The following is a 12,139-nucleotide window of genomic DNA, read 5'->3' as shown; positions in this document are numbered from 1 at the left end:
TCACGGGGTTAAACCTTTATTGGGGGGGTTAGGGGGGTACCTTAGAACTAAAGGGGGCTAACCCTAACTGCCCTAACAGTTATTAGTCACAAATGACACCTGCCGGGTGATCAGGGGGTTAAACCTTTATTAGGTAATAAATGGCGGGTGCCCTGAAACTATAAAAAAATAACTAACCAACCAGCGTCACCTGTAACAGTTATATGGTGATCACTGGTGAAAGGGTTAACTAGGGGGCAATCAGGGGGCTTTATGCGGTAGTATATGGGGGTCCCTAGCGCTATAAAAAGCTGCGGCGAACCTAAATACCTACCTGCCTAACTAGCGTCACCTGTGACACTAATACGGCGATCAGAAAAATGATCGCTTATTAGGCTGGGTTCACACTGGAGCGATGCGGAAACGCCGCGAATCCGCGGCGGGTTCCCGCATCGCATGCCTCCCGGCGGCAGTTCACACTGCCCTATGCGAACTGCTGGGAGTGTCAGTGAAATGTTACTGACACCCCCAGATCAGTTCGCATATCGCAGTGCGATCTGCAAACTCGGATCGCATGGTGTGAACACCCATGCGATCCGATTCTGCTGCGGGCCAAAAAAAGGGTCCCGTGCGAATTTGCGGCGGGTGCGGCGGGTGTGGCGGGTGCGGCGGGTGCGGCGAATGGCTGAACTCGAATCGCACAGAGATCGGATGTGATTTGCACTGCAGTGCGGTGCGAATCACATTCGTTCTCATAAACCGCTGCAATGTGAACCCAGCCTTAGTGACACTGGCGACGGGGGGTGATCACGGGGTTAAACCTTTATTGGGGGGGTTAGGGGGGTACATTAGAACTAAAGGGGGCTAACCCTAACTGCCCTAACAGTTATTACAGTCACAAATGACACCAATGCAAAAAAAAAAAAAAAAAAATGACATTGGTGTCACTGTGACTGGGGGGCAGGGGTAATTGGGGGGGTGATCGGGGGGTAAAGGGGGGGTGTGAGTGTGCCTGGCATGTTCTACTGTGTGTGGGATGTGTTGGTGCAACTCACTGATCCGCTCTCCTCCGTGTCGGAACGAAAAATACCGACACGGAGGAGAGAATACATCACTTCCTCTCCTGTGTTTACATTACAGGAGAGGAAGTGATGTCACCGGGGATTTCCATTCGTCGGGAGCGATCGCGAGGGGGTGGCCATGAATGAATGGCCGTCCCCTCGTCCGGGATCGCTCCCGAACGAAAACCGACCGCCGCAGGCACCGGGCGGGGGCCCGATCGGGCCCCCGACCCGCGGGAGGCAAATCACGTACATGTATGTGCTTATGCCTGCCCGTGCCATTCTGCCGACGTACATCGGCGTGCGGCGGTCGGCAAGTGGTTAAAGTGGTCGTAAACCCTTACAACCAACTTTGACCTACAGGTAAGCCTAGATTAAGGCTTACCTGTAGGTCCAAGAAATATCTCCTAAACCTATAAGGTTTAGGAGATATTTGCCCGAAGACAGCGTAGCGCAGGCGCACTGGGGCAGGCCGCAGATCGCGGTGATATGCCGCGAGCGTCGGCTCCCGTGCGCATGCGCGGGAGTGACGTCATTGCGGCTCCGGCGAATCACAGCGCCGGAGCTGCGAGACCCGGAAGTCGCTCCGGGATCCATGGCAGCGGCGAAGAGGAAGACGGAGGAGCTCTTCGGGGGCTTCGTTCTCAGGTAAGTTATTGCATACTAGCTCATTATGTCTTTGTCTTGCAGGATTTTTTTTTTCAGGATTTTTTAAAAAGGGTTTACAACCACTTTAAAAGGTGTGGGTCCTTAACCCAGTTTAAAATTCACCAACTCACTGTAGGGTCAGAATTACACAAAAAAATAAATTGGGGGAAGCCTGACCAAAGGTACGGCTCCTTGTTATGCCTGCTTTATTGCAAACCTGTTACTTTATCTGACATGGTTAACTGAACCTTACCATTGACTTTTTAATGAACTAAAAAAAAAGTCACATATTAAAAATAAACTGCATGGAAAACAAAAATATATAACAATTGTATGTTTGAATATTTTTCCAAATTAAATTTGCATACATTTACCTGCTGTTTTTGATAATGTTGAGCATATGGAGTATTAAGTGGTGTACCCCAACTAACAGTGGATGATGAATCTGGAGGACCAAACCTTGGGTAGTCTTTACTTAATGGAATGTATGTATCCTGAAGTAATAAACAATAATTTTAAATTAGTTTTACGGCATACACATCACATTTACTATACACTGGCAAAATTGGAAAATGCAGAATGGTGGCTAAATGGCAAATACTCACTCCTTGCAGCTCTGGTTACTGAGCTTGATTTCTAGCTGGGACATTATCAGCCAGCAGTTTGCATATTCTTTCCACAGCTGTGTGGCGGTTCCACCCATATGGCTCCATTCACACTCTTTTTGTATTTTTCAGGAATGCAGGGAATATTTTTAACATGGGTTCCTATGGAACACATTCACATCAATACATGTTTGTGCCTCTGCGTTTTTGGAAAGGGTCGGGGACTTTTTTTTGCCCGCAAAATGCAGCGTTTTGCATGTAATAGACTTCAATGGACCTGCATCCAAAACCCATTCAAACTACATCCAAAAAACAAAGTACTGCATTTTTACCGCAATTGTGTCACGATTTTGTGTTTTGCAATTTTTCTTTTTTTTACATTCACTGTATATAGCTGGTTGGTAAGGAGCGGGCCGGGAAGTTTTCCCCCAAAGACCAAAATTAAATAAAAAATCCAGACTCTTATCCAAGCATGCAGGCCATATGGCCTCCACATGGGGGGGGGGGGGGGTGTTTCTCCCACCACCGTCTCTCCTGGTGCCGTCTTCTCCCGAAGCCATCTGCTCCCGGAGCCATCTTCTCCCAGAGCTCCCAGAGCTGCCTTCTTCCTCGTCGTCACTGTCTTCTTCCTGACGTCACAAGAGGCGGGCTCTCCAGGTGATGTCATCAGATGGTCACGTCACAACAAAGGAAGACAGCCTTGGGACAAGAGCGGCCTTTTTTGTTTTTAGCATGTCACCGGCGGCGAGGAAGAAGACAGCGGCGGTGGGAAAGGACTTTTTTTTTTTTACATTTCACTGCTTTTTTGGTGAATCGGTAGGGGTACGATACCTGATACCCATTCACATAGGGGGAAAGCCGGGATCTGGTGGTTCCTGTAAGAGACGTCCGATTAACAGATGTGCATTGGCACGCAAGCACATGCACACCAGCATGTACACAAAGAAAAACATGTATTGCCGCACACGTGCATGTACTGGCTCCAGACAACCTATTTAAACTGAGCAATGACATATACACTTTGCTGAGTGGTCTTTCAGCTTGTTCCTGTTAACCTGTGCCTTGATCTGTTCCAGTAATCTGTGTTTGTCCCGGCTTCACCTGTACCTTCCTTTGGACTTCTGCCTGCCTACCTGTGACCTTGGCTTGTGTTTGACTCTGCTCCTGTCTCATGCTCCTGTGGCTCACTGCCAGATTGTGTACCGAACTCAGCCTGTATCCTGTCTTAGCTTCAGTCTCACATTCCTGTACCTGCTCTGCCCGGCTATTGATGACCCCCTGGCTTGTTACGGCAACGCTTTTGCCTGCTGATCCAGCAACATGGAGTTCCAGTTCTCAGTGCCTATCCGGTGATCTACGCCCATCGGATTCCTGCCAAGGCCCAGCTAGTGCCGCCTGCTATATTGGCCCTCGTGCCACTCTGTCCTTCACTCCTTGTCATCTCTATCAGGAGCGTTGGACAGAGAAGCCCTCTCTACAGTTCGATCTCCACCAGGTATGTGACAGCTCCCTTGTCAAAGGGGGCTTCCAGATTCTGATAAGCCCCCTGCTCGCAGACTCCCCAACAACCACCAGCCAGAGTTGTCAAGAAGAGGCCCTTGTAAAGGTGCTCTGGGGTGCCCCAAAGCACCCACCCCCCCATGGTGAGGGCATGCGGCTTGGTATGGGTCAGGAGGGGGGGGGGGGGTCGATCGCTCGTCCCCTCCCTTCCTCCCTTTCCTGACCTACCGGGCTGCACCGACCCGCTCCTTAGCAACCAGCTATATACAGTGAATGAAAAAAAAAAAAACCTTCACAAATCGCAAAATGCAAATCACAGTAAAATCACTATAAAAACGCAGAAAGCACAGCAAAAAGCGCTGCAGAAATGAGTTTGGTGTGACTGTGTGCATGCAAGACAGCTTAAGCGAAATCCCGTTGGAATTCCATCCGGAAAACCATCAGAGCGTTTTCAGACCAAAATTCCGATCGTGTGTACGCGGCATAAGTCAAAAACATATTGGTAAGTTAACTGGCCCTAGTTTGTGCAGGTATAAAACAGGGACATTGGATTAAAAGCATCTTCAGGGGGACAAGAACTGATGTAAAAGGCTGTATGTGTACTGTATAAAGCATTATTATCATCTAAATTTGCAATAAATATCTAAAATAGGACATTTTCTTAGTTAAAACAAGCCTGGAAATCTTACCACCCTACTCTCTGACTCCTTTAGGTCTCGTGCACATGGGCACATGAGGTCATACAACACAAATTTCTGGTGCATTTCCATGCTCAAGAGATACAATTCCAGTATACAGGAATAAAATGGCTATATGCTAGCTGTTACATGCCGTACTTGTGTAAACACATGCACAGGAGTGAATCCCTCGATGTGGCTTGTGTACGCGTCCAGGGATTTGTGTTTACGCAAGAATGCTGGCAGGCATTAAGTAGGCGTTACTGTTGCTTGCTGATGCCTGTTTTGTTTTTTCTTAATTGCCAAACAGCAGTTTTACGTTGCTGGTCAATGCTGCAACTACGAGCCAAACCTTTGACTCATAGTTGTGGTCCGGCCCCACTGATCTCAATGGGCGAGTGGTGGTGCCGCATGTCAAGCTTTATAGCCTGCAAAGCATTGCAGTGTGTACAACCCTGTCAGTCTGTAATGTTAGAATTTCAGAGGGAGGCCAGGGGGTAGTTTACACTTGCAGTTAAAACAGACAAGACAAGACAAAACTAAAAAAATTCCCAGCTCAACTTACCGACCAGCCTGCAACCAACCAAATTTCCCTGTCTAACAGTATGCCTTAAAAACAAGGGATTCGTTTTGCATTTACATGCATGTATATTTGCATATACATGTGTAAGCTACAGAACCCTGAATTTATTTATATATTTTTTTTGGGGGGGTTTACGGGTACCTAGTTTTGACAGGTAACTGCTCCCACTTCTATTTGGGTCGCCTCGACAGCCACCCTGCAACTTGCACGTGGGAGTGTAGCATTTAGAGGGTTAAAACGAATGATGAGGATGCAACATATCGGCTCATTAATGCCTGTAAAATGCCTCTGAAATACGATCCAAGCTTGGGTCATTTTTTAGAGGAGCAACAGTCTGTGCCACTTGTAAACTAGGCCTAAAACCACGGCTCAGCTGCCCGTTTGTATTGTCTCTGACAGCCAGTGTGAAAGAGCCCACAGGGTGTTCACATAAATCCTTGCCCTAGCACTGGTTCCACAAAGGAGTATCTCCTCGCTACAGACTCTCCCCTTTATTGACCAAACCCATCTGCTCTAGGACCATTTTCACACTGAGGGCGTTTTGCAGGCGCTATAGCTTCAAAAATAGTGCCTGCAAAACGCCCTAAAACAGCGGCTCCATGCACCTTTTTCTCACATTTATATATATTTCTATATTGTCCACCCAATTATGGTGTATTGGATACATGGTTTGTGATGTAACATTATTTAGTTGCTTATATTCAGCACTGGTTTTTGAATTGTATAAGTGGGGTTTTTGCGATTTTTTTTCTTTTGAATTTCTCATTTTGGCCTACTGGCCCACACAGTACACGGCACAGTTTGTCCTTGTGGTAGGGATATTTTTGCACATTGCACTTTAGTTATTGGTGAGATATTGATTTTAGTGCATCGCTATTGATATATATATCTATATATATATATAGATATATATATACCATGTCTACATGACCACCTCTGTACCACGTCTGCATTCTTTGACCACCTCTTTACCATACCATGTCTGCATGACCACCTCTGTACCACGTCTGCATGATCTGACCCCCTCTGTATCATACCACGTCTGCATGATCTGACCACCTCTGTACCATACCATGTCCGCATGCTCTGACCACCTCTGTACCACGTCTGCATTTTTTGACCACCTCTTTACCATACCATGTCTGCATGATCTGACCACCTCTGTACCATATCATGTCTGCAAGCTCTGACCACCTCTGTACCATACCATGTCCGCATGCTCTGACCACCTCTGTACCATACCATGTCCGCATGCTCTGACCACCTCTGTATTATACCATGTCCGCATGCTCTGACCACCTCTGTACCATACCATGTCCGCATGCTCTGACCACCTCTGTACCATACCGTGCCCGCATGACCACTTCTGCACCATGTCTGCATTCTTTGACCACCTCTGTACGATGTTCGCACCTTCTACAGTGCAAGGGGGAATTCTGCAGACCCTGTTGTAAGTGGGAACCCTGGTGTAAAGCACAATGTAGTGGACTCTGAGAAAAGGTGTTCTCTGGTGACCAGAGCCCCCCCCCCCCCCTTTTACATCACGGTTCCCCCTTAGATCATGATCTGCAGAGTTCCCTTGCACTGTAAGGGGGAAGCCTGTACACTGATGTATAGAGGTACTCTGTGCTGGCTGGGTTATATTAATCTGACCATGCAAATGGAGAACTAATCTTGACTTTTGTTTAACTTAAACACTTTGCTAATAGCACTAGCTACATGTTTATAGTTTAAACATTGATATTTGCACTGTTTAGCACTGAAAACAGTCATTTTAGGTACTTGTGCAGTGTCAGTAAAAAAAATTGTCTCTGCCAGTAAATTTCATTAGTTTTTTGCCAGTAAAAAAAATGGTGGTGTTTGTAAATTTTTGTGTCCTGCCAGTAAATTTTAGTTTGGGGGGGTTGGCAACACTGGCCTAGGATTATGACCTAGGCTTGTTACCTCCTCCCATGCTCGCCTTCAGGACTTCTCCAGCGCCTCTCCCATCCTCTGGAAGTCCCTGCCCCGGTATATCCGATCAGCCCCTACCCTGTCCACTTTTAGGAGATCCCTGAAAACTAATTTATTCAGGGAAACCTATCCCACACCCACCTAACAAAAGTCCCCGAGCCACCCCCATCAAATCATTCCCTGCATCTATTACCTTTTGTACCACCACCCCCTCCCTTTAGAATGTAAGCTCTATGAGCAGGGCTCTCCTGTACCTTTTGTATTGAACTGTACTGTAATTGTGTTGTCCCCCTATACATTGTAAAGCGCTGCGTAAACTGTTGGCGCTATATAAATCATGTATAATAATAATAATGACATCATGCTCAGCTCTCTCTCTCACTCTCCTGAGAGTTTGCCAGGAAGGGAGGGGAGATGAGTCATAGGAGGGCCAATGAGAGCTGCAGTACTGGTGGTGTGCTTCTCTGTGTATGTGTAAATTTAGGAAGTGAACAGGCAGCAGCTTCAGCTGCCCACAGTTAAAATGGCTGCAGCCAGACTCAGTGGAGGGGGATTTCTGCAGCATATTTGACAAATACAGAATCACAATATATATAAAATAATATGCAAAGTGCTTGGAGGGAAGCTTCAGAATGGCAACAATGTTTTTATTACAAATTATGTGAGCACACTGCAGTTCCGCTTTAAATTCCAACAGTTACATTTCCAACAGTTAAAATTGAGTCCAGTTGACAGACTTGTGTACTGCTGTAAAAGATTCTCATATCAATAGCTGTCTACGTTTGGGGCCTGTCAGATTGTTGGCCCTCATTGGATTGTAAATCCCAGTATTAAATATCTGATGTCTGAACAGTGCTGACCCACAAATCTCTTAGTGTCAAAACAAAGCATAATGATCCCTTGTAGGTATGAAATAGAAGAAAGCTCAGAGTGCTCCTTTCAATTGTTTGCTGACAATTCAGATTTTTACATCTGTGTTGGCTATTAAGATACCTTACAAATACCCAGTAATGGTATTGCAAGCTATTATTGCAGAGATAATTGACAACGTTTATGTGTGGTACCACAACTGTTTATCAGAAAAATATTTATTTCTTCTAGGTAGCTATGAGAGCGCATGCGCGTGTATGTACTTTACATATTAGTGGGCCGTTACCTCATCATCTGAATCCCCAAGTTTTCCAAGGTCAAGGCAAGGGACTCTGAAATACAAATGTCATGCTTTATCATAAATATAAGATATGCCAAGCAAGAAAACAAGAAACGATTAACAATTCCAGAAATTCAGCAAATGTGATCTACTTATACTGGCGGCTAGAATACATGGGAAATATATAAATGCTATGACCTTTCTGAAATGGGCAGTTTTCTTCTACTGGCAAGTGGTTAAAAACCAACTGCATTCTTTAATAATGTAGTAAATACAAGGAAATTGGAAATGTTAGCAAATCAGTAGTTTAAAGGGCAACTCCAATTCTGGAAAATAAATGAAAAAAGACATTTTGCAATTTAATTTGAATAATAATAAAAATGATGTTTCTCTTTCTTTAACCAATTAAAGCTCGCCCAATAGCGGTTTTACTGCTACAAGGCAGCTCTCCTGTGCAGAATCACGTGCGTGTGTATGTATCTGTGTATATATATATATATATATATATATATATATATATATATATATATAATGTATATATATGTGATTTTGCACTTCCGCTTGCAGGGGGTGCACGCGCAACCGACGGGCCAATTCTGCTGTGATTACTCACAGCAGAAGCTAATCTGCGGGTGCTGGACACTTGATGTCTGCTGGCACCCATTGATCATCGGAAAAAAAAAAGGGCTGAGATCTGCCTATGTAAACAAGGCAGATCTCCATTCTGACAGGGGGAAGAGATGGATTTTGTTTTCATGCAAAGCAGTGAACAAAATCCATGTCTTCTCTTAGTAAAAGCACCCAACACACAAAAACACGTATTAGGCACACATTTAACCCTTTGATTGCCCTAGATGTTAATCCCTTCCCAGACAGTGTCATTAGTATAGTGGCAGTGCATATTTTTAGCACTGATCACTGTATTAGTGTCGCTGGTTCCCGCAAAGTGTCAGTTAGTATCTGATTGTCCACTGCAATATCGCAGCCATCCTATAAGTCGCTGATTGCAGCCATTACTAGTATAATTTAAAACATTTTTAAAAAATTCCATAAATATATCCTATAGTTTGTAGACGCTATAACATTTGCGTAAAGCAATCAATATACTCTCTTATTGGGATTTTTTTACCAAAAATATGTAGCAGAATACATATTGGCATACATTTATGAAGAAATTTGTTATTTTTTAAAAATTTTCATTAGATATGTTTTAGAGCAGAAAGCAAAAAATATAGTTTTTTTTTTTCTAAATTGTTTGTCATTTTTTCTGTTTAGGCCTCAGGCACACTGTTTTCTTGTAAACATTGTTTATCCTACAGGAGAAAATCAGCGTTATAAACTCACCTAAGCTGCATTTTTTCAAAACAGTCTAGGAGAGTTTATCAGAGTTTAACAGAGTTTGGAGTTTGGGAGTTTGTTTATTTCATTGGCCAGAATTTTAATTTATTCTGGTCATTGAAATAAGTGCTAAATGTGCCTAGAGTTTATGTGCATTTATGAGCGTTCAGCATTTTTTGTGGTCAGAATTCCAGCTCCTGAATGTGATTTAAGGGCGCTCAGAAAACAGCCTATAAACGCCTCAACTGATAAACTGCTAAAAACATCCATGTGTGCATGGACACATAGGATAACATAGAGGGGAGTTTAAGAGCAGGAAAAAAAAAAACGCCCAAACTCACAAAAAGGAATGGTGATCAAATACCATCAAAAGAAAGCTCCATTTGTGGGGAAAAAAATTACATACATTTTATTGGGGTACAATATTGCATGACCGGCAATTGTCAGTTAAAGTAACACATTGCCGTATTGCAAAAATTTGCCTTGTCATGAAGGGGGGTAAATCTTCCAGAGGTCAATCGGTTAAAACTGCAGATAGCTATGATTTTCTATAACTGCCAAATACAATCAAAGGGGCATTCATTGTAGAGATCTTTCTCAGAAATGATACTTTCTGCTACTGCTAGTGGCTTGGTGGTTGACCAGAGTTTTTCTGTGATTATACCAATGGCACTAATAACGTAAGTATAGCGGCAAGCCCGTCTACTTTGGGAAGTAGGGACATCCTTTCTTGCTGAAAACGACCTTTCTGCTGGTTTGGAAGATTTACAGGTCCTTCTCCCGAGTATGGGGATACCACATGTGTGGGACTTTTTGGGAGTCTAGTCGCGCACGGCACCCCGAAAACCAATCACCACCTTCAGGATTTCTAAGGGTGCAAATTTTTGATTTCACTCCTCACTACCTATCACAGTTTCGAAGGCCATAAAATGCCAAAATAGCACAAAACCCCCCAAAATGACCCCATTTTGGAAAGTAGACACCCCAAGCTATTTACTGAGAGGCATGTTGAGTCCATGGAATATTTTATATTTTGCCACAAGTTGCGGGAATATTACAAACTTTTTTTTTTTTTTGCACAAAGTTGTCACTAAATGATATATTGCTCACACATGCTATGGGCATAAGTCAAATTACACCCCAAAATAAATTCTGCTACCACATGTGGGGGACTTTTTGGGAGCCTAGCCACGTACGGGACCCCGAAAACCAAGCACTGCCTTCCGGATTTAAATATAAAATGCTACCAAAAAAACTGTTAGCGATCGCAGGGATCAGGCCTGACTCTGCGATCGCTGCAGTTATGTGTTTAGTGTTTTGTAAGTGACAGTGATCGATCGATACTGCACTTGGGTGGGCTGGGCAGAGGGGCAAAACGCAGGTGCTAGCAGGTATCTGGGCTGATCCCGCTAACAATGCGTTTTTTTGGAACCCTAAACTGTTCAGATTCTATACCACTACGGGAGGTTTATGCTTTGCGTGTGCGTGTTAGCGGTACTGGCACTAACCTGGGGCGACGCAGACCCTGACCCTAAAACCTAATTGATATCACCCGCCGGAAGATCAGGGGGTTAAACCTTTATTGGGTAATAAATGGTGGGTGCCCTGATGCTATAAAAAGCAAACTAACCAGAGTCACCCGTAACACTTATACGGTGATCGCTGGTGAAAGGGTTAACTAGGGGCAATCAGGGGGTTCAAATTTTTATTAGGTAGTATATGGGGGTCCCTGGCGCTATATAAAAACCTGACGGGGAACCTAAATAACTAACTGGCTAACCAGCGTCACCAGTGACACTTATACTGTGATCGCTGGTGAAAGGGTTAACTAGGGGCAATCAGGGAATTAAAACCATTATTGGGTAGTATATGGGGGTACCTAGCGCTATAAAAACCTGGCGGTGAACCTAAAAAAATAACTAGCTACCTAACGACACTAGTGACACTAATGCAGCGATCAGAAAAACGGTCGCTTAGTGACACTGGCAAAAGGGGGTGAAAGGGTTAACTAGGGGCAATCAGGGGGTTAAAGCCATTATTGGGTAGTATATGGGGGTACCTAGCGCTATAAAAACCTGGCGGTGAACCTAAAAAAATAACTAGCTACCTAGCGGCACTAGTGACACTAATGCAGCGATCAGAAAAACGATCGCTTAGTGACACTGGCAAAAGGGGGTGAAAGGGTTAACTAGGGGCAATCAGGGGGTTAAAACCATTATTGGGTAGTATATTGGGGTACCTATCGCTATAAAAACCTGGCGGTGAACCTAAAAAAAAAACTAGCTACCTAGCGACACTAGCGACGCTAATGCAGCGATCAGAAAAATGATCTCTTAGTGACACTGGCAAAAGGGGGTGAAAGGGTTAACTAGGGGCAATCAGGGGTTAAAACCATTATTGGGTAGTATATCGGGGTACCTAGCGCTATAAAAACCAGGCGGTGAACCTAAAAAAATAACTAGCTACCTAGCGACACTAATGCAGCGATCAGAAAAATGATTGCTTATTGACACTGGCAAAAGGGGGTGAAAGGGTTAACTAGGGGCAATCAGGGGGTTAAAGCCATTATTGGGTAGTATATCGGGGTACCTAGCGATATAAAAAACTGGCGGTGAACCTAAAAAAATAACTAGCTACCTAGCGAC

The 12,139-nt window shown here is 44.4% G+C and overlaps 1 protein-coding gene across 1 annotated transcript in view; it reads right to left on the bottom strand.

Annotated features, from left to right (window-relative positions):
- CAPS2 (calcyphosine 2) overlaps positions 1-12,139 on the bottom strand; it is a 181,555-nt gene that overhangs the window by 146,153 nt on the left and 23,263 nt on the right. The window contains exons 4-5 of the mRNA XM_077474269.1: positions 8,163-8,208; positions 2,063-2,182 (exon numbers count right to left, since the gene is read on the bottom strand). Coding sequence (XP_077330395.1) covers positions 2,063-2,182; positions 8,163-8,208 — 166 coding nt within the window. The remainder of the gene's footprint in view (positions 1-2,062; positions 2,183-8,162; positions 8,209-12,139) is intronic.

The sequence above is a fragment of the Lithobates pipiens genome, unplaced genomic scaffold, assembly GCF_037356315.1.
Source record: "Lithobates pipiens isolate NorthernLeopardFrog02 unplaced genomic scaffold, aLitPip1_a1.2 Scaffold_8, whole genome shotgun sequence".
Taxonomy (NCBI): Eukaryota; Metazoa; Chordata; class Amphibia; order Anura; family Ranidae; genus Lithobates; species Lithobates pipiens.
The sequence above is the reverse complement of the archived record's forward strand: the minus strand, read 5'-3'. Positions and strand labels throughout refer to the sequence as shown.